General features: G+C 45.4%; 3 protein-coding genes across 6 annotated transcripts in view; 2 read left to right on the forward strand and 1 right to left on the reverse strand.

Moving 5' to 3' along the window:
* Positions 1-1035: 1035 nt before the first annotated feature.
* On the forward strand, positions 1036-1998 carry LOC306647122 (olfactory receptor 7C2-like; the record flags this gene model as incomplete). The annotated part of the gene is made up of 1 exon (XM_079116140.1): positions 1036-1998. One exon carries the CDS (start codon positions 1036-1038, stop codon positions 1996-1998), a length of 963 nt encoding a protein of 320 aa, XP_078972266.1.
* A 6887-nt stretch (positions 1999-8885) lies between these two features.
* Positions 8886-9918, forward strand: LOC306645934 (small ubiquitin-related modifier 1). Its single transcript, XM_079114107.1, has one exon. It carries the CDS (start codon positions 8955-8957, stop codon positions 9258-9260), a length of 306 nt encoding a protein of 101 aa, XP_078970233.1. The 5' UTR covers positions 8886-8954; the 3' UTR covers positions 9261-9918.
* Positions 9919-10610: 692 nt separating this feature from the next.
* Positions 10611-23270, reverse strand: part of SLC1A6 (solute carrier family 1 member 6) — a 53789-nt gene continuing 41129 nt past the window's right edge. For 3 of the 4 annotated variants that reach the window (XM_079114083.1, XM_079114084.1, XM_079114082.1), the window contains 6 exons: positions 22407-22449; positions 20094-20437; positions 16152-16385; positions 14920-15114; positions 12330-12464; positions 10611-11159 (listed from right to left, as the gene is read on the reverse strand). In XM_079114083.1, coding sequence (XP_078970209.1) covers positions 10964-11159; positions 12330-12464; positions 14920-15114; positions 16152-16385; positions 20094-20437; positions 22407-22449 — 1147 coding nt within the window. In that variant the 3' untranslated portion in view covers positions 10611-10963. The remainder of the gene's footprint in view (positions 11160-12329; positions 12465-14919; positions 15115-16151; positions 16386-20093; positions 20438-22406; positions 22450-23270) is intronic. The other variant, XM_079114085.1, reaches the window with a different exon arrangement.

The following is a 23270-nucleotide window of genomic DNA, read 5'->3' on the forward strand; positions in this document are numbered from 1 at the left end:
ATCTGAGAATGATCTGGTAATAGGGATAAAATAACAGTAGAAATAATGCTAAATGACTTGCTATGCTCAACTTCCCATTATGAAGATAGATAATTTTTTTTTAACATGGGACCAAAGATCCGGCCATTTTTAATCATTTATTTATAAGAACATGACAAAGGATATACCTGAATTTTTAAAAACTAACGGAGGATATTCACCCCTTAGGAGAAGAAAATATAAAATTTAAATTATTCCAAACTATTTGTCATTAAAAAAAACTGAGAAAGAATGTAAATGTCCAGAATGGACTGATGAGCCATTTCCATGTGGTGAAATAATTGGAGGTGATGAGAATCCATTGATGGAAAACATCTATAAGATTCACTTTTATATTTAAAAACACTAGGATTTCTTTATTTAGAAAAATTCTCGTTTGTTGAATTTATAAAAGAAAAGTGGTAATTCAAAGGAAATGGAAAAGATGCTTAATAACAGCAATGCTTTTTATATGTTAGCAGAAGGACCTCCAGGGTCAGGATACACACGTAGAAATGCCAGAAAAAGCAGCACAATAAAACAAAAAGCCTTCCAATGCCTCGTAGACCTGCCCGGAACTAGGAAGCTCTCGTTCCCATGAGCCTTTGGCAGCCAGCAGGGGTGCTGGGAGGGAGGACTGCTTAGGGAGGCTCAGGCACTGCAGCCCTGGTCCTCCAATGGGTGTGTGCGTCAGAATCCTCAGAGGGCCTGTTAAAACTCAGAGTGCTGGACCTGCACCCAGACCTGAGGTTCGGGGGTCCTGAGGGCCAGAAGATGCACATTTCCACCAAGTTCCCTGGTGATGCCACTTGGAGAACCAGTGACCGAGAGCCAGTTTTCTTCGAGTAACAATGAAAACTGCAACTTGTCAGCAAAGAGACCCAATGATATGAGAAAATGAATGAATTCTTGAGTTCCCAAGGTTTCAATAAAAGACATGGGAGTCATCCTGGGGAATTCCTATTTGGAGTGAGTTTTGAGTTCCTTCTCTTCCTCCTGGGCAAACACACCAGCACCATGGAAAGAGAAAACCAAACAGGAGCTGGAAACTTCATCCTCCTGGGATTCTCAGATGATCCTGACCTCCAGTCCCTTCTCTTTGGCCTGTTTCTCTCCTTGTACCTGGTCACAGGCACAGGAAACCTGCTCATCATCCTGGCCACCATCTCAGACTCCCACCTACACACACCCATGTACTTCTTCCTCTCCAACCTGTCCCTGGCTGACATTGGATTCACCTCCACCACCGTCCCCAACGCTCTGAGGAACATCCAGACTCAGAGCAGAGTTATCACCTTTGCGGGCTGCATCTCACAGATTTATTTTTTTGTAGTGTTTGCATGCCAGGACAATTTGCTCCTGACAGTGATGGCCTATGACCGCTTCGTGGCCATCTGTCACCCCCTGCACTACATGGCCACCATGAAACCACAGCTCTGTCTGCTCATGGCTCTGGGGTCTTGGTTGGTCAGTGTCCTGGGTGCCTTGCCTGGGACCTTGACCATCTTGAGGCTGTCCTTTTGCACAAACAGGGAAATCCCTCACTTTTTCTGTGATCTTCCTGAAGTTCTGAAGATCTCCTGCTCTGACACCCTCATCAATAATGTAGTGGTCTACTCTGTGACCATCATCCTGGGTGTTTTCCCTCTCACTGGCATCCTCTTCTCCTATTCTCAGATTTTCTCCTCCATCGTGAGGATCTCATCAGACAGAGGCAAGTACAAAGCCTTTTCCACCTGTGGGTCTCACCTCCTGGTGGTCTCCTTGTTCTATGGCAGTAGCCTTGGGGTCTATTTCAGTTCTGTAGCCACCCCATCCTCTAGGATGAGTCTGATGGCCTCAGTGATGTACACCACGGTCACCCCCATGCTGAACCCTTTCATCTATAGTCTGAGGAACAGGGACATCAAGGTGGCCCTGGTGACAGTCCTCAGCAAGATGCTGCCTCTCAGCAAAAGGTTTGATGCACATCTCTCATGAGTCACAACATGCTCCATACTGGAGACCAGTGAGCCTCACCCTCTCCATCCAGTGCTGTGGCTACCTCTGCTTTGTGTATTTTAAGGCAACTCATTTTTGGCATCTTCCTTTGGGATTCTCCCACTCTAACAATTGTTCATATTGCTACATATTGTATCTCCCTTTTTACTAACTAACTAATCATTTCAACTTTGTATGAACTCAACTGGGCATTCTCTGTTATCTGCAATATTGATTGGGTTTTATATTTATATATATTTCTTATTGGTATGGAATAATGGTACATCTTGATGAGGCACTCTGTGATGATCAGTATATGTGCACAATGTGTAAGGATCAAATCAGGATCATTAACATTTCCATTTTCTTAACCTTATCATTTCATTTTATTGTCAATTTTTGAACTCTTTTCCGTTAGCTTTGTATAAAATATATACTAAATTATTGTGAACTATTGTCCCCCTACAGTGCTGTGGAACATTAGAATTTATTTCTCTTGTATTACTGGATTTTATACTCTTTATTGGGCTTCCCTCTATCCTGCTGTCCACCCTACCCTTTCTAACTCCTCATGACCTCTCTTCTACTTCTTCTATGGAACCACTTGATTAGCTGAGCACTTGAGCAAGAACATGCTGTCCTTGAACTTCTTCTTTTTTCTGTACTGGTGATGGAACCCAGGGGCTCACACATGCTAGGCCAGTGATGCTCCATCAACCTAAATTCCAAGTCCCTTTTTTTGAGACCAGCTCTCACTACGTTGCCCAGACTGGCCTTGAACTTGCAAACCTCCTGCCTCAACCTCCTGAGAAGGTGGGATTGCAGGCATATGCCACCATGCCTGGACGGGTTCTTTAATAAATCAAATCTTCCATGTTAGATACGCATGCTCAGCAGTGATGGGATGCATATCTACGGTATTGTAGAAATGTTGTCTGGAAACTCATTTACATTTCTGAGGTGTTGTAAATGAACTTAACTCAAAGATTTCCCCCTTTCATCTGAATCTCTTTCCTATTGGTCAAATCAACCTGATTGAATTTATCAACTCATCCAAAATATGGATTCATGGAATTTCAGAGCCGTATCTTATCCACCTTTTCAACTACAATGTGTAGTACTGTTCTTGGTTAGAAATTCATGCTCAGTAAATATTTGTCCAACGAAGTGAAAATCAGATGACTGAATTGTTATATATAAAATCAAATCTTGACCAGAAAATACAAAGTTATTAATTTAATACAAGGTTTTGAACTGCAAAAAAATGCAGTTATTTACATTGATCATCATAATAACAATACTGCATATGTCAGCACTATTTCAGTGTTTTATAAATTATCACATTGAATTTTCCAGTACTTTTTTTAAAGACCCACTCCTTTAATACAGAGTATTGATTAAAAAAGAAGAAGAAGAAGAAGAAGAAAGACCTATCCCTGTACATCTGCCCCTCTAAAAGGGGTGGCTACCACCAGGTATCCTCTTCCCAGGAGGCAGCAGATGTTTCCAGCCATCGTTTAAATAGCTGTCCCCTGGATGGAGCTGGGTCCTGAGGTCAAGGCCCCTGCCACCTTCCTGGGGGCATTTGTTCTGTTTATACCTTTCTGATTGTGTCAGTGACCAAAGCAGCGCCAATGGGTATCAGGAGACATCCCCGAGGAAGTGGGGGCTCGTGTGCTGGCACAGGAGGTGGGTTCTGGACAGGGGCTTGGCAGATGGCACGGGAAGTCACTCCAAGATGTCGGTCATCAGGTCATCGTCCCCATCCACTGCCTGCATGGCTGAACACTCGTTGCTGGAGGGTGCTCAGGATCATTGTGGGGAGCATCTTGGGAGGGTGCAGGGGGACAACACCACTCCAACCCCGACCCCCAGACTGGGGCAGGAAAGGTCAGTGCCCACCCACAGTCAGTCAGGGGCTTCCACTGCACCCTGGAGTGTTTTGTGTGTTTCTCCAGCATGGGCCTCAGTGGACTGCGCTTGGGTGGCCAGAAGGGAATGGGGGAGAAGGGAGAAAAGACAGCTCAAATATGGGGGAGAGCCAGGAGGCCTGAAGAGAAAGCCCTGTTGAAGGAGGCAGAGAGAGACTGTGGGGAAGGGCGCCCCGTGTGTCAGACAACTTGGTTGTTCCTCTGTCTCCCTGTTCTCTGAAGATGTGGTGGCATCTGGGTCAGAAGGGTCTCCGTCTGCAGAAGTCAGTGGAGGAGGAAACTCTTGTACCCAGACACCATCAGTAATTTTCTCTATGGCTTCTCATGTTTGCAGATGATGGACTTGAGCTTCTGCTTCAGAGACAGTACTTGTTTTTGAAGTCCACTCTCCCAGTGGCCCGCTGGTGGTCAACCCACCCAAAAGCAGCACCCAGCATCGGCAGTCCTGCTACCCCAGCCAGCTCTGCCTCCAATAACACTGTGATGTGATGTATTAGTCACCTTCAACTGCCATAACAAAATACATGAGTCCAAGTACTTTAAAAAGAAAAGAAGTTAATTATTTCACATGTTTTCAGACTGAAAGTCCCAACAGAATGACTCTGGCTGTGGTGCTGGAACCTCTGTGCTACCACATGGGTGGGTGGAATCATGCCAGGAGCCCTTGCATGAAAGGAGAGGTCACATGGTGAGACAGGAAGCCAGAGAGAGGGGAGGGGCCAGTCACACTGTTTTATAGCAACCAGGGTCACAAGAGAATGGCATGGACTCCTTCCAAGGGCAGAAACCACACTGACCTGGTTACCTTGCCCTGGGCTCCCCGGGCTCAAAGGCTCCACTCTTCCCACATTCCACAGGGAAGAACACTTTCCACACGTGAGCCTGTAGACAACCCAGGTGAACCACATCCCCACCACAGCTGCCAGCAGTGTTCTTTCCTCCTGTTGGTAAAGAAGTAAGAGGTCATGGTGACCAGGTCTCTGACTCAAGGTCTCCGATGGGATGACAGAGTTCAAACCCGGGGTGTAGAGACAGCTCATTCTCTCAGGCGCGATGCCATGGAACACCGGGACTAACTTTATAATAATAATAATTAAACCTTAGAAGAAATGGGAGTCCTCTGACCTAAACCCCCGACTTCTGCAATTCCGCTCCCCATCCAAGATTCTTGTCCTGTGTCCGGAGTCGGTGGTCTGAGACATAAGCCAGAGAAAGAGATTCCAGGGGTCTCCCCTAACGGAGCTGTGCACGAAGTAGTGGTGGGGTATGTCTGAGGGGCGCATCAGCCAGAGGGCTCCACTGGACGTCGTCCGTGTGCGGCCAGCCGGGAGCCGACTGCCACCTGGCAGTGAGGACTGCCTCCCAGTCCCCTTCCTCTGATGGCCAGTGCTTGCCCGCCGCTGCCTTCCTTCCTCACTCCTGCTTTACTGGAGTGTAACCGACAAGGCCTCCGCGCTCGGGTGGCGGTGTGATCACCCGACGGACTCGGAAGTGGTGTCCGGCACTTACTCCTTCTCTATGTTGGCTCACCTCCTCGGATCACATATGATAGTAAAAGTTTTCATTTTAATTATTTAAACAATTTCACCTACACTGCTTCATTTTGTATTGTCTGATATATTTCCAAGGGTTCCATTTTTTGACTTCTTACGCTACACATGGTTAACATGGTTGAATCTCTCCTTTCTCAGTTCCATTCCTCTATCTTCCTTCTGGGTTTATGCCCCAAGGGTTCATCTGTACTTTCTCCTCTGAGCCTGCTTGAGATCCTCAGGCCCAACTGCGCTGTATTATAGTGATTGGCAATAGACAGGAATTTGCCTTGATTTTGCTTCCAATTAATGACAAATGATTCAAGCACTGTTTATTTCAAAATCCTTTCTTTCTGCATCAAATATCTGCCACTTTTATATTGACTTCTAACTTTAGTGGGTTTCTTTTTAATATTGTGCTGCATTGACATGTCTATTTAAATAAGTCAATTTTGCAATGCCTTCAGGTTTTAAATATGTTATTAAACAGAAGGACAAAGCTGAGTGCAGTGTGCACCTGTAATACTAGTGACTCAGAAAGCTGAGGCAGGAGGATTGCAATTCAAGGCCAACTTCAGCAACTTAGCAAGGCCGTAAGCAACTTAGTGAGACTCTGTCTCAAAAAATAAAATAAAGAAGAAGGAAAAATGTTCCCTCTTTGCTCCTCTTTTTAAAATTTTCTTGCCCAGTTATTCTTTTTGAAGAATATACCTAAGTTATTGAATGCTTTGCCTTGGGATGTAACTTAATAATGTTTCCTCACTGCTTAAGCTAAAGTAGCTTCATTTAAGGAACACTTACTTTCTTGTGCATGTTAAATAGAAGAAATAAGTTCCAATGTTCTGCAGCACAGTGGATCAGCCATATTTCACAATAACTTACTATGCACTTCATGAATAACAAGAAGAGAGGAACTTATGGGCTCAAAACAGGAAGTGGTTCAAGGCTGGTTCTCCAGAATTCAAGATCCTTCAACTTTTTGGCTCTACCATGAACCATAAGTGGTTCTCATCCTCATGGTCACAAGATGGCATTTATCATTGCAGCCATTGCCACTGCACTGGAAGAAGGTAGAGTCCAGAAGGAAGCGTAATGTTGAATCAATTCCAGTGGGCCTTATCACCTTAGCACATGCTTGCTGGTTCAAATTGATATGTATGCATCTCTTTGAGAGACTTCTCTGTTGACTGATGTCTACTCTGCCCATGGACACAGAGAATCAGTGCCCCATAAGTCACTCCTTAACCAAGGACTGACAGGAGCTGGTGTATAATTTCCTTGCTCAATGAGTAAGATAACTCTAAAGGCTGCGTTACACTGGCTCCATGGTTCCCCAGTAGGAGCCCCAGTGACCATATTGGCCACTGGATAAATAAATAAATAAATAATACACCCTTTATGACTATCTTTCATTCTCTGTCTCCCTGCTCTTGTCTAGGCTGAGATACACTTCTGAGGCCAGTTAGTGGGTTTATAGGTAGCTCTACCAAAGATAAGTCCTCCCAGATCCTGTGAAGGTGGCATTATTTGGAAAAGGGGTTCTAGAAGATTTCATTAAAAAAGAATTTTGAGGAGAGATCATTATGGATTACCTAGATAGGTCCTAAATCCTACCTTTAGTATCCTTACAAAGTGCAAAAGAAAAGGACAAAGGAAAAAATAAGGTTGTGTAGAGAGAGAAGCAGAGATTAAAGTGATGTAGTCACAAGTCAAAAAATGACTGGAGCTACCAGCAGCTAGAAAAGGTCAGGAAGGATCTTCCCCTAGAGGCTTTGGAAGGAGCATGGCCAATACTGTAATTTAGAATTTCATTCTGGTCTCCAAAAGCATTTTTTTAGAAAAGAAATTTTTGTCATTCTAGGCCAGCCAGGTTGATAATTTGTTACAGCAGCCAGAAGAAACCGATACAGGCCACAAGGAAGATTCTTGGACCACTTAGAGGGTTAAAGGAACAGCAGCTGTGCTGTGGCACAGGTGTTGTGGCTGATCTGCTCAATGGTGTGAAGTAGCACCTGGCTTGCAACTTCTCTGTTCCCACAGGTTCTCCTTCAGCTGCTGCCTCCTGGGCTAGGTGTGTGTGTTTACTACCATGAAAAATGGCCCTGGGTCCTGCAGGATATGCTGATCATCGTGGGCAGAGGAACAGAGTGGACACACACTCTGTTCCGTCCTAGTGGGTGTCCATCTTTTCTTGTGGCTTCCAGCTAGATATGAATCTCCCCTGCTTTATGCCTGTCTTCCCTCCTCATCATGAACCCAGATAGCAAATCTTGTACTTTACAGATTACCTCTGTGTTCAGAGGCAGATTTGTCTTGTTCTGGCCATCATTGGGCATTTGAAAGAATGGAAAGAAAATCTATAATCCCCCCAAAATGATCCATTTATTTTTGAAAACCCAGATTGCCATAGTTTGGCTCTGGAATGACCCCAGAAGGACCATGTGTTAAAGAAAGGATTGGTCCCAAGCTTGGTGTCCTTGTGAGGGAAGGTCTTTGGGGGCATGTTCTCAAGAGTTTGCTGGACCTCCTTCTCCTTTTTTGTATCCTGGCCATGAGGTAAGCAGCTTTCTCTACCACATGCCCCTGCCATGATGGGGTACCTCCCCATAAACCCAAAAGGAATGGGGTCAAATGGCCTTGGAGTGTAGCCTCCAAAACAGTAAGCTGAAGAAAACCTTTTCCCTTTATAAACTGATCATCTTGGGTATTTGTTATGGTAATGGGAAGATGGCTGACACAGAGACTAAATGAAGAAAACAGGCTGGAGGAAGGTCCACAAGTTGAAGAATATGGATCCTTTCATCCCTCGACTTGTCATGGCTCTCTTGAGTTTTCATGTTCCCTTCCCACAGCCTTCTGGGGAAGCAGATCTTTGTAAGGTAAGATACAGTGGTTCTGGGGACTGAGATACTGGTTGGAGACTGGGGATCTCTGCAAAGCCACACAGTAGATTTTACAAGCTGAAGAGCCATCTGCTTTTGCATAGACCATTTCCAAACATCCCGCATCTGCAGTGACCATAATTACAGAAGATCTGGAACCCTTCCCCACCTTTTCTGAATCGCTCTGCTCCAGGGCTGTCTTATGATCCTAAAGAATGGGGTAAGGATGGGAGTTACTTCAAAACATTCCTGAACTTGGATTTTCCTTCTCTCTTGGAGGTAGGTGTTCAAGTGGAACTAACTTAACTTAGATATAAGTTTGTTTCTTGGACAAAGGGCCCATGGAGTTTCACTAGAGTCATGTTACTGATGTTTCCTCCAAGTCTTTAATGTCCCATCTGGTTCCTTAGGTTGCAGGAAAACAACACTGTGTCCAAAGTTCACCCCAGTGTATCAAAGAGATGCTACCACCTCTTGAGGCCAGGCATGGGGATATAGGGTCAATCAATCTCAGGAGTCAAGAGCTGGAGCTCCCGGTAAACCCCGGAGCCAGGTTCTGCCTGCCGGAGGCCGCTGGTGTGCGGAGACCCCCGGATGAAGCCACCATCACCATGTCTGATCAGGAGGCAAAACCTTCGACTGAGGATTTGGGGGATAAGAAAGAAGGAGAATACATTAAACTCAAAGTCATTGAACAGGATAGCAGTGAGATTCACTTCAAAGTGAAAATGACAACACATCTCAAGAAACTCAAAGAATCATACTGTCAAAGACAGGGGGTTCCAATGAATTCACTCAGGTTTCTCTTTGAAGGTCAGAGAATTGCTGATAATCATACTCCAAAAGAACTGGGAATGGAGGAAGAAGATGTGATTGAAGTTTATCAGGAACAAACAAGGGGTCATTCAACGGTTTAGATATTCTTTTTATTTTTTTTTCTTTTCCCTCAATCCTTTTTTATTTTTAAAAAATAGTTCTTTTGTAATGTGGTGTTCAAATGGAATTGAAAACTGGCACCCATCTCTAAAACATCTGGTAATTTGAATTCTAGTGCTCATTATTCATTATTGTTTGTTTTCATTGTGCTGATTTTTTGGTGATCAAACCTCAGCTCCCTTCATAGTGCCCTCTCCTTTTAAAAAAATTACACATGTACACAGAGAGGCCACCTTTTTCAGGACTGTGCATTTTCAGGCTTGTGGTGGTAAATAAGATCAACCAATGTGAGTGTCTATAATGACTTTCCAGTTGGCCCTGAAGTTCTAGCATGTGATTGCTTCACTCCTGGACTGTGACTTTCAGTGGGAGATGGAAGTTTTTCAGAGAACTGAACTGTGGGAAAATGACCTTTCCTTAACTCGATGCTACTTTTAAAATCTGAGGGTCTGGACCTAAAGAGGAGGAATATCAGCTTTGGAGTCAGGACGACAGACATGGTGAGAATGATGACTAACTCCAAAGATGGCTTCACTGAAGAGAAAAGCATTTTAAGATTAAAAAAAAAAAATCTTGTCAGAAGATCCCAGAAAAGTTCTAATTTTCATTAGCAGTTAATAAAGTTATTCATGCAGAAGTGTATACAACAAAAAAAAAAAAAAAAAGAGCTGGAGCTCCCATACCCACCTATCCTCCCCATAGAAAGATGCTTTTTCCATTTACAACCTTGAAGTATATGCAATAAAGAGTTAACTGAGAAGTTGGGGTTCTCAAAGCCCGTTCATCCCAGAGAAAGGACTTTGCCTCCTGGGAGATGGCCTATGATCTTTGGAATACCTTGCCTGATAAGTGTGCCTGTAAACTGGGGCCTTGAGCCATCCCAGGGAGTCTATGCTAACAATATGATCTATGGCAAATGCCTATTTTTACTCATGTGGAGCCCTAGACCATGCTATATCAGAAGGACCTCTCAGGCACACTGAAGAATCAATAGTTGAAGTCAGCAGGTGCTTCACACCTATGTGACCATGCCTTAATAAAAACTCTGGGTGATCCGGGTGAGCATCCCAGGTTGGCAGTACACCATGCATGTTGTGACATGTCACTGCTGGGAGAAATAAGTGACACAACTCCAGTGGAAGGAAGCTAGGAACTCACATGTGGTTCACAGACTCTAACCCAACCACCCTTTGCCTTTGTTGAGTTTAATCTGTTCCTTTCACTGTAATAAACCATAACCATGAGTGGATGTCTTTTCCAAGCTCTGAGTCTTTCCTTCAGAATCACTGAATCTGAAGGTGGACTTTGGAATCACAACACAAAGGCCACGGATATTTTTTTTTATTATGAGAAACAGTAGTTTTTCATTACCCTCTTCAGTTCCATCAGTCCTTGAGACAATAAAGAACACCGGGTGACCTTTCTTCCTGTTGAACCTGAAGTTCACTCTCCCACGAAACCCAGGAGAATATTTTCCTCCCCTTTCTTGCTTACTCCCTCTCTCAAGTTCTCAGCACATTCTCTGAGTCAAACATAGACCCTGACTAGCTTTCATTCCTCCTCCTTTATCTTCCTCCCACAAAGAAGCCAAGCAGAACACATGTGTTCAGCTCATGGTCAGTTGAGCAGCAGACTGTCCTCAGGGCTCCCCTCCCCAGTCCCCTTCCTTCCTGCCAAAGGCCCCTCACATGGCACTCTCGTTACCTCCCCGGCCCCTGGACACCCCCTTATCTTGTGCCATGAGTGACTTGTAGGGCTTCCCCAGGCTGGGGAGTGTGAGCTCGGCTTCCTGTAACTCTAGCTCCCTCTGAGACAAATGCTCAATGACTGCCGCTCCAATGGAGTCCCCCAGCACATTGGTCATCGTGCGAAGCCGGTCACTAGTAGAAAAGAGAGAGAAGTTGCCATTAATGGGGACTTTAAAAGCTCCACAAAAGAAAGGGGTGCATAAGGGGAGGTTCCCTGTGCCGGGGAGTCAGGGTTCACATTCCAGTCCAATCTATGACCACATGACCTCAAGGAGGAACCTGCCCTTCTCTGTCCTCAGTTTCCCCTCCTACCGATCTGAGGTTGGAACGGCTCTGAGATACTCTGATTTGTTCTTAGCAATGTGATTTTTTTTTTTAAGGTGTGAACATTGATACAGATGATTAGGGGTCATAAGCTGAAATACACATAGAACCAGGAGAGTAACCACCATGAGTAAATCAGGCTAGGATTCAATCAATAGAGGTATAGACCACGGCAGGCAACAAACTTTCCAGTGGGACTCAAGTCCCCCACAAAAGCTCCCACTGGGGGTGAAAGTCCAGACTGTGGGTTTATGGGAGGGAGGGAGGGAAGACGAAAGGAAGGAAGGAAGGAAGGAAGGAAGGAAGGAAGGAAGGAAGGAAGGAAGGAAGGAAGGAAGGAAGGAAGGAAGGAAGGAAGGAAGAGAGGGAGGGAGGGAGGGAGGGAGGGAGGGATAGGAGGGAGGGAAGGCGGACCAGTCCTTATCTACCTAAAAACGTTTTTCTATTGTCTTCACATAAAAATAACATCTTCCTAGGTATAACATAACAACTCATAAACCCACCAAAATTTAGCCATCAAAATTATTTTATCCATCCCTGAAAGGTGAATTTTATCAATCAAAATCCCGTACTACTTGATGTTGTATGTAACCTGCTTTCTTTTCACTTACAAAATTCTTTTGTTTTTGAAATTAAAAATTTCCACCACAGAGGGGAAAAACACCTAATTTTAAAAATTGGTAAATAAAAAAATTTTAAAAAGCTGCAAGCCAGACCATGCCATGGACCACCCTCTTATGATTTCCCATGAAGGAAGTCAAAAAGGAGCTGCTCGGGTTGATGGCAGACCCCTTGTAGTCTGTCTCCTCTCTGCTCTGCGTCCCACTTTAACTCTATGGACTTTGGGGTCCACAGGCCATGGCTCCCAGGACTCTCCAAGGACCCCTTTCTTTAAAATTCTAGAACTCTGTCCTTGCTGGATCCCAAAACAGTGGGGCAGGGAGAGCCAGCACCAGGGACCAACCCAAAAGCACTCACAGGAACCAGTCCACAGCTATGATCAGTGTGATGTCTTCAGTGGGCAGCCCAACAGACGTGAGCACAATGACCATGGTGACCAGGCCTGCCTGGGGGATGCCAGCAGCACCAACACTGGCCGCTGTGGCTGTGATGCTGCAGGTGGAGAGAGAAGACAGGAACTCAGGAGGAAGGAAGAGAGTGAAGAGGAAGGGGTCCGTTTCCCAAGGTATCTTAAAAATTCCTGAGCCAGCACAGAAAGGAAAAGGCTGCACCATCTCACTCGTGCCTGGAATCTAAAGAAAGTCAGAATCACGGAAGCAGAGAGTCAAACGGTGACTCCCCAGAGCTCGGAGGTGGGGAAGAAGAGCGGCAGGGAGGTTGGCCAAAGTTCAGTTACAAGATGAATTAGGTTCTGGGAGCTGATGCTTGGTGACTAGTAGTTGTTTAGTGTTTTCGCTACCTAAAAAAACGGAAGAAGAGGAGGAGGAAGGTAACTATGTGAAGCAATGGATGTTGATTAGCCTGACTGAGGTCATCACTTTACAATGTATACATATATCAAATCATACTGTACACCATAAATATATATGATTTTTATTTGTCAGTTATACTTCAATAAAGCTGGGGGCAAAAAAAGGGGGGGACATATGTTCAAAAAAGAAAATAGTATGCTGGGCGCAGTAGCACACACCTGTAATCCCAGTGACCTAGGAGGCTGAGTCACAAGGATTACAAGTTCAAGGCCAGCCTCAGCAACTTAGTGAGGCCCTAAGCAACTTAGTGAGACCCTGTCTTAGAATTAAAAAATAAAATGGACCGGGGATGTGGCTCAGTGGTAAAATGCCTCTGGGTTCAATCCCCAGTACCAAAAAGAAAAAGAAAGAAAAGTACTTGAATATAGCTCACCACTTCAGAGGTGGAGACATTCTGGACCATCCTGGGTCTGGAGATACCCAATTCTAGAGACTCCTTCTTGCTCAAATAAAAACTTATTCATTTTTAAAAATAAACAAAAGTAAAGAGTCAGACCAGATCTAGGAATGGGCTGGATCTTAGATCCTGTGTCAACTCTGATTGCCCAACATTGTCTAAAAGGATTCTAAAAGCCACCGAGCTACCAGGAAAGGTACTAATACCCTGTGGGCACCACCCTCTGCTGGGTGGCCACTGAAGCTTCTTTGCAGATTCTAAAATTGTCAACGTCAACAAAGGGATGAAGTGCTGGGGAGTGATATTGGCCAAATTATATTGTTACATGTATGAATGTGTAACAACAAATTCCATCAATATGTACAGCTATAGTGCACCAATAAAAAATGTGGAAAAAATAAAATTGTCAACATGGAGTTCCCAGAGATGCCTAGCCCAGAGGATGGTTCTGTCAGAACCCATTTGTTCAATGGTTTAGCAAATGCTGGGACTGGTGACAGAGAATCCACTTTGGAGCCCAGCAGACTCCATGAATGAGCTGTCCAACACTGGACATGAACTCAGAGTCTCCATTTCCTCCTCTGCAGAGTGCGGGACATATGTCTACCATCTTACTGTGAGCAACAGAGGAGCCAGTAATGTATCAGTTACTGCTATGGAAAATATTTTCAAGAAGTAAAATTCCACGTGAAGACCCTGGGTTCAAACACCAGCACCAGCACCACGATAAATAAAATAAAGTGGGGGAAAAAAAGAAGTAAAATAAAATTCTATTTTCTAAAAGCCCACATAATTTCTCCTTAGTTTATCCTGTTTGAATCTGGTTTCCTTTGGGAGGGAGAATTTCGTGAATGGGTCTCAAGGAGAGCACTGTTACTATCATGCTAAGTGAGGAGTCCTTCTCCTTCAGCCACTGGCCCTGGGCATAGTGACTTGTGGGTGGCCTTGGGAGGCAAGGCAGCCCCTCTGGGTGGGTTGAGCTGATTCTTTCAGGACCAACTCAAAAACCTTTGGGTTGAGTTTAGAGTAGGTCCAATCTAGGAATCTCTAAGCAGTTGATCACTACCTGCTGCTAACTTATGAAGCATTACCTAGTAGGTCTCATGCAAGCCATCTCACCACAGTCTCTCCCTAGGAAGAAGCTGGAAGGGATGCTCAGTTCCAAGGTCCACCAGAGAACACCCCCACATCCTCACCTTTTCTGATAACTTTACTAAGACTAATGAGGTCAAGATTTCCCGTGAGAAGTGCTCATTATGATATTTGGGAGCATGATCAGAAGAAGAATTTTTAAATTGCTCCTTCAGAACTATCTTCATGTCATGCTTCCTTATATCTGGCTTTTCCCTAGACGTGACGGAACCATGGAATCTATAATTATAACAAAAACCTTGGGCTATTAGAATACTGCAGCCACACTTTGGAAACTTCTGGAAAAAGGGATCTCCCACAACAACATGTGAGGGGAAAAAATGTCCAGCACCCTCTTGCTGGCTTTTGACAGCCTCGGGTAGCAAAGTCTCACCTTTAACTGCATCCAGCATTGGGCTCTCCCCACCACCCACTTCCAATATCCAAGGCCTTCCCTGGCCTCTAGGTATGGGACCCTCCTTCCCACTGCCACACTGAGGACCTCAGAGGTCTCACCCACAGGCAGGTCCCATCTGAGGCACCTCACCTGATTGTGGTGATCTGGCCCAGGTTCAGCTCATAGTTGTTGACTTGAGCAATAAAAATGGCAGCCAAGGCCTCATAGAGGGCAGTGCCATCCATGTTGACGGTGGCCCCCACAGGCAGCACGAATCTGGTGATGCGGCGGTCTATACCCAGGCCCTCCTCCAGGCAGCGGAAGGTGATGGGCAGGGTCGCAGAGCTGGGGGAGAAAGCACCAGGGGCTGAGAACAGAGGGAGTGGCAGGGGACAGTGGCATAGCAACAGACCCAAGGAGGGCTCTGCTTGGGAACCAGGCAAGAAGGCAAGCAAGAGGAGGAGGGTGTGGGCACAAGAACCCAGATGGAGATGGGCGCTCCTCCTCATGTAGAACTCAGCACGGTAGATGCCCCAGGTCAAGGCCTCTTGACTCACTTAAGGCCAATGGCATAAAGTCAACTGTCCAGTCCCAGATTGCTGACCTCCCACACCTGGGGGCTAAGGCAGGGTATTATGGAAGAACCCAATTCCCCACTGCCTCATGGTGCCCAGGGATAAACCCCAGCTACACCAACCCTCACTGTCTCTCCTCCACCAACACCCAGAAGAGTGACTTCATTAATTGGTGAGTGTAGCAAAAGGAGTGGGCATCCCTTTGGGGGTCAGCTTGCCACAGGAAGTGTGCTCTGTCTGGTCATATTTATGTCATGCCATGAGAAGCCTGCACTCATGGAGAGGGCTTGGGTGTCCAGCTCCATGGTGACCAGAGAGGGTTAATTGGGATGCAGTGGCACCAATCTCATTTAGCCACCAATCGAAAAAGCTCGTTCTTCAGTCAGCATTATGAACAATAAAATATGTATTTTTTCCATCTATTTGGCTCTTGGCATATCTTCTCAAATTGTTTTGAATTTTAGTGATAGGAGATTAATGAAGGGGGCTAATAAAAAGCCCCCTAAAAGCACCAAAAGGTGGAGAAGGAAGTCAAGAGAGCTTCCAGACACTATCTCAAAGGAAGATGAGACTCTCTTGGCTAAAAAATAACCGAGCTCACAGAGCATTCTGGAACCTTCATCTTAAACACAAAATTGGCAGCTCCACATAAAATAAGTTCTCCTCCATAAGAAATAAGCAATGGGCACCTGGGTCTCCAAGAGCCCGTGACATTATTGTACAACCAGAAAGGTTCTATGGTAGGGGGAGGACAGGACCCCTGCAGAGCCCATGAAAGACGAGGAATGGTGGGGGGCAAGGCCATACCTGGAAGACGTGCCCATGGCGGTGATGAGCGCCTGCAGCACACCCCCGATGAAGGGGAAGGGGTTCCGATGGGTGACGAGGAAGTAGATGAGGGGTAGGACGCCACCAGCATGGAGGAACAGGCCCACGATGACCGTCAGTGTGTACATGCCCAGCTGACCCCCAAGGACGGCCATGTCTTCCATTTCCAGAATCTTCCCAGCAATCAGGAACAGGATGCCCACAGGTGCATACCTGGACGAGCCACACACCTGTCAGGGATCCCTCCCTACCTCCTCTACAGGCATGAAGCCGGCATCCTCCAGGCTTTTCCCATTTAGAGCCCTGGAGCCAGGCAGAGCCTAGCATATGACACCCTCCTCCACCCCAGCCTCCCCGTGCATTAAACAGCCCTCGGATCCACAAACACCCCCCACCTCCTGCCACTCACTCACACTCACCCAACACAGAGAAGTTCCCACAATGCCACAGGGAGCAACCTTATGACTCTTCATCCCACCCTCGCTCCAGGCCTCTCCACCCAACTCCAGGACCCCTTCCCTAAACAGTGCTGAGACACTTCCCAGCTCTGACCTTCTAAACTGCCAGTGTTTACTGCCCCCAACTCCCCGTTCCATATTTGAACTCCGTATCTCTCTCCTATCAGCGCCTGGTCTCCTGCATCCCCAGCCTGGGCTACTTCACTGCATCGCCCACTGATGCCTCAAAATCACCTATGTATTCTTCATTCGTTCAGCAACTGCCTAATGAGCATCTATTTTCCAGGTGCATGCGCCTGTCCTCACGGCACTTACATGCTGTCAGAGACTGAATTTTGTGCCCACACAAAACACACGTGTTGAGATCAGAATTCCTAATCTGTGGTGTTAGGATGCAGGGGCTTTAAGAGGTCATGAGGGCAGGGCTCCCATGAATGGATGAGTGTTTATATAAAAGAGATCCTAAAGAGGTCCTTTGTTCTTTCCACCATGTGAAGACTCCGGGAGAAGACACCTTCTCTGAACCAGAACAGCCCTTACCAGACACTGAATCTGTAGGTGCCATGATCTGGAACTCCCCACCCTCTAGGATAGTGAGAAATAAATGCTTGTTGTTCAAGCCACCCAGTCTGTGGTATTTTTGTTATTGCAGTCCAAATGGACTAAGACCCATCCTAATGGGGAAAACAGGAGGTACACATAGAAACTTGTAATCCATGGGGGATACATTCTAAGATGTTCCTCAGAAGCCTGAAACTGAGGACAGTACTGAGGCCTAAATATGCCATGTTTTTCCTCCAATAAACACATACCAATGATAAAAGTTCAAAATTAGTAAATTAGGCACAGTGAGAGATTAGGCACAATAATCAATAAGAAAGTGAATGATTATAACAACAGGCTGTAACACAATTATCTAAAATTCATGAACCGTTTATTTCTGGAACTTTCCACTTCCTGTTGTTGAACCCTGGTTCACCAGGGGTAACTGAAATCACAGAAAGTGAAGCAGTGGATCAGAGGGGACTATCACAGGTCAAAACCCAGGTCACGAGAAGTGCACAAAGTGGGCAGTCAGGAGGACTTCTCAGGAGACATGCCGTTGAAGTGGAGGCCTGAAAACAAGGAGTCGCGTATATATGGAGGGAAGCGTGGAGAGCAGTGACTGGAACCCTGGTTTTCGACTGCCTCATGGCTGCGTCTGTGCTGGGAACTTCCTGTGCAAAGGTGCGGGTCAAGATGGCCCAGTTGCTGTGGTGATGCCTGGCCAGAGGAGGCTCCACGGGAAGTCACAAAGCTGTATCAGTTGGGACCTGAAGCTCAGGCACCAACTTCCAGGGATAGATAATTCTGGACTTAGAAGATAACCTCAATGCCTCGCAAGTTTCACTGCTACCTTCAAGTCTGTCTGCTTTGCTGAAACTTCCCCACAAATTACCTTTTGGTAAAACTTATAAAATAAACATGCTGAGCTAGCTCTGGGTCATTCATCCTCCATCAGGGGGTGATGATCCACCTGGCCCCAGCTTTTTCTCTCTCTGTGTGTCTGTTTGTCTTTTCTCAGTTCCCCATCACCCCCTCCTCCATTTTTGAATTAACAGCCATGCTGGATGTGGCAGGGCAGCACTGCAGGCCCTGAGATGGGTATGAGATAAAAGTGCTGGAGGACCAGAGAGAAGACCAGAGAGACTGGCGCAATGGGTGAAAGAAAACAGAGGAGATGAAACAAGGGGGTTCATCAGGGACTCCCCTGCCTTCCCTACTGCCTTAGTCCATTTCTGTTGCTATAACAAAACACCACAGATTGGGTAATTTATAAGGAAAATTAATTTCTCAGTCTTGGAGGCTAGGAATTCAATATCAACTTTCCAACCTCTGGAAGATCCTTCTTGTAGCACATGGCAGAGGACATCACGTGACAAGAACATGGGAACCTATCTGCTCAGGTCTCCATTCCTCTTCTTATGAAGCCTCTAACCCCATCACAAAACCCCTCTTATGACTTCATCTAACCCTAAAAGGCTCTTCCTCAAACACTATCAACATGTGAGTGTGAGGATTGAGTTTCCAACACATGAACTTTTGGGGGACATTCAGACCAGAGCACACACAAAGCAGCCCATCACTCAATCCTGTAAGCTTCTGCCTGTGATGCCGTCATTCACATATTCCCAGGCTGCCATTGTTAACTCCTCTGTCTTCAGAAATGGAAGTCCTTCTTGATAACTCAGGGCAAATGTAATGGAGGAGGTGGGGCCACTTGGAAAGTCAGTGCAATAGCTTGAGTCAAAAATGAGGATGCAGAGGACATCTCCTGCCACATCTATGTTTCCTAAGTTGGCTCAGGATGAGCTTTGGTGTGTGATTGGGAAATCCCCTCCAAGTCAAATGCCTAGACCTATCTCTATGCTTATTCCATGTAACTCCTCCCAACTCCCTTACCTCCATCCTTCTGCTTCACCCTCTGCAAAATCCCTCAATCCTGGATCAATCATACATGACTTCTTACCTCTGATACTCTGTCACCTGGCAGACCTGCACATTTTACCAAACCAGGCCAATGACACCCCTGTAAATTCAGGGTTCCCAATTCTGTTGGGTCTCCAATATTCCATGTAAATTCTCTGCTTATCCTAGATAACTTCTCCCTTCCATTCCCATTAGAAGCTTTTCCAAGCTGTCAAATAGGATTAAAGTCTCCTACACAGTTTTCAAATTATTTGGGATGATGCTATGGCTTGGATATGATTTGAGCATGTTCCCCAAGGGCTTCTGTATTGGGAGCCTTGTCCCCAGTGTGGCTATATTAAGGGTGGTGGGACTTTTAAGAGATGGGGCCCAGTGGGAGGTCCTTAGGTCACGAGGGTCATTGCTCTTAGATGGTATCAAGGCAGTGCTCATAGGATCCTGAGTTAGTTCTAGTGAGAGTTGTTATAAGAACCAGTCTGACCTCTGAATTCTTCTCTGGCTTCCTTCTTGTGATGTAATCTTTGGCTCTTGCTTGTGTCATCTGCCATGAGATCCTAACCAGAGTCAAGCTAATGCAGGCACCATGTCCTTGAACTGCCAGAACTATAAGCTAAATATACCTCTTTTGTATGAAGTTATCAACCTCAGGTATTTAGTTATAGTAATGAAAACAGACTAATATGGGAGTAAAATCCATAGTATGTTTGGTATACATGGACGAATGAATAAAGATGAATGAGAGAATGAACAATTTGGTCAATGTACAGAATAATGAGTAAATGCACAAAGAAGGGACTGAACAAGTGAATAACTCAGTGCAGAAATACATGATGAGTTAGTGAGCGAATTAACCAATACATAGAGTAAATGAATGACTTTGGTCAAAAGTCCCCAATCACTTCAGCAACTTCCACACAGCCTGACTGGTCCCAGCCCCAGCTCCACCCTTCCCGTGCACCAACACCACCGCCCCCAGGCACAGCTCAGGACTCACCAGATAATGATGCCCACCAGCCTCATAATGGCCTCATTGAGGCTGTCAAAGAAGTCCCTCAGGACTCGGCCCTTGTGCTTCATGCCACCAATGACCAGCCCAAAGGCCACAGAGAAGACCACGAGACCCAAGGCATTGATACCGTTGGCTGAACCAGGCACAGGCACGGTCTCCTCAAAGCTGAGCACCTCCTGCAGGGTGCCCAGGGCCCGAGTGACATTTTCCAGGATGCTGGTTTCGTTCTCCATTGAGGATGGAGGCGGCAAGGAGGCACCCAGCTCAGACCCGTTCTCTGTCCTCACAACGGTCCTGGTTACCACCCGCGTGCTGTACTGTGTCTTGAACTGAAATACAGAGAGATCAGGCCCAGACTAAGTATTAGAATCGCCTGGAGAAAGTCCTAAGCACACCAATTCCTGGCTCCCCACCCTGGAAAGTCTTATTCGATATATCTGAAGGCGCAGATGAGTGACCTGACCAAGGCATAGAAGGAGGATTGAATGAATTACTACAGTCATGACAGAAAACCACATGGAAGGTCCTCAAAAACTTAAACAGAACCACCATATGATCCACCAATCCCACTGCTGGGTACAGACCTGAGGGAAATGAAATCTCTATCAGGAAGAGATGCAAGTGGAGGAACCCTAATCCAAATATCCAAAATCCTAAATGCTCCAAAATCTGAAACTTTTTAATCACTGACACGATGCACATGGAAAATTCCACATGCCTGACTTCATGCGACAAGCTACCATTTAAACACAAGTGCACTAAAAATACTGCATAAAAACCACCTTCAGAAGACGCACAAGGTATACATGAAATGTAAATGAAGTTCATGCTTCTACTTGGGTCCTAGCCCCAAGATGTCTCATTAGGTATATGCAAATATTCCAAAATCTGAAAAAGTCAAAAATCCAAAACACTGCTGATCCCAAGCACTTCAAGTAAGGTATACATAGCCTGTACCTGGTCTCCTGTGTTCCCTGTAGCTCTACTCATGATAGCCAAGTTACGCAATCAACCTGTCTCCACCAGTGGACAAATGGATACAGAAAATGTGGAATATATACATGATGGAATACTGTTGTGCCTTCAAAAATAAGAAGAAAACCTTGCTATTTGCAACAACTTGGATGATCATGGAAGACACCATGCTTAGTGAAATAAGTCAGACATAAAAAGACAAACACTGTTATGATCTCAATTGTATGTGAAATCCAAAAATGGTGATATCATAGAAATAAGAGAAGAATGGTCACCCAAGCCTGGGTTGGTTGGTGGGGGAAGGTTGGGGAGAGCTTGATCAAGGGACACAACATTTTAGGTAGGCAGGAGAAAGAAGTTCAAGAGATCCATTGTACAACAGGGTGGCTCTCTTTAATTACAATGTACTGTGAACTTGAAAATCACTAAGAAAGTAGACCTTAAGTGTTCTCAACACAAAAATTAGCATGTAAGGTAATATATATGTTAATTAGCTCAATTTAGCCATTCCACAACGTATACATATATCACAGCATCATCTCATACGCCATAAATAAACAACTGGCCCTCCAATTCTGTGAATCCCACATCCATAGGTTCAATTAACCAGGGATCGAAAATATTTGGGGGGGGGGGGTGGGCAATTGGCTGTGTACTTAACATATACAGACTTTTCTCTTGTCACTATTTCCTAAACAATAAAGTATAACAACTATTCACATAGTATTTCATTGTTTTAGGTATTACATGTTATCTAGAATCAATTTAAAGTCTATGGGAGGAATGTACAGGTTCTATGCAAAAACCACACCATTTTATATATAGGACTTGAGCATTCACAGAGTTTGTCATCTGCAGGGAACCAATCCCCTGCTGATATTAAAGGACAACTATATAATTTTTGACAATCAAAAACAAATTTTTAAAAATTAAAAAAAAGTTTTAAAATGAGTGAACAAAGAGACAAACGAGGGAGTGAACCAATGCAAGAAATAAGTATGATTCTGCAATTTCATATGCTCCCCGCCATGCTCTGCCAGACTTTAAGGACTCTCTCTTCACTGCATATGGTCAGAAGTCCTGGACTCTCTACCCCAGCCTCAGCGTCTCCCATGGCCAGACCACCTTGGCCTAAATCCCCTTGTCTTGATCATGGCACCCGTGGGAACTCCATCCATTCTCCTGAAGTCCTCCACGGGTCCCTCCTGCCCGTTGCTCTCTCGGGCACTTCTTCCCACCCCTCAGGCTTGGGTCATCCACTCAGCAGTAGGCCCCGCCACTGCCCTCCCAGCCACCTTGACCCAGCTGGGTACTTCCCCTGACCTGTTTGAAGCAGGCCTCCACAAGGTTGGGTGGAAACATATTTCTGTAGAAAAACATCGAAAGAAGGAAAAGTGGTTAGACCTTGGAAAAGAGCCTGCAGTGATACTTATAGTAACAGCAACAATAATAATAATGTCAGCCAACATAAAAATGCTCAGTCTAGGCCAGGTGCGGAGGGAGGTGCCTGACCTGTACCATCTGATTTAATAGCTCTTTATTGGAGGGACTTATGTAGTTACCCAAAGTCCCACGGCTGCTAAAAGGTGCAGATGGACTTAGCTATGGTTTGACTACGGTTTGTTCCCTCCAAAATTCATGTTGAAAATTGATTGCAGAGGTGTTGAGAGGTGGTGCCTCCAAGAGGTGATTGGGTCATGCTGGCTCTGCTCTCATAGGTGGATTAATCCATTCATGGATCAAGGGATATATGGATTAATGGGGAGTGACTTTTGTTATAAAAGCAGACTCTCTCTAGCACACTTGCTCTGTCTCACCATGGGATGCCCTCCACCATGTTATGATGCAGCAAGAAGGCCCTTACCAGATGCCAACACCATTCTGTTTGACGTTCCCAGAATGTTAGCTAAATAAAACCTTATTCCTTACAACTCACCCAGTCTCAGGTATTTTGTTACAGCATCAGAAAACAGTTCCTAAACAGTTCCTAAAATCATCTAAGTCCACGCAACCCCCTAGGTGACTAGGGCAGAAATACCTCTAGGTTTGATTCTGGTTGGCAAAAATCTTGCTGCATAAAAGGATCATTCACCCTCCAAGAGAGCTTGGGCACACCAGGCAAACAGCAGCTATTCTGATCCCCATCCCAAGATACTGCAGCTATAGCTTCCCCCAGCTAAGGGTGCA

This window comes from Sciurus vulgaris, assembly GCF_902686455.1.
Source record: "Sciurus vulgaris genome assembly, chromosome: 16".
Lineage (NCBI taxonomy): Eukaryota > Metazoa > Chordata > Mammalia > Rodentia > Sciuridae > Sciurus > Sciurus vulgaris.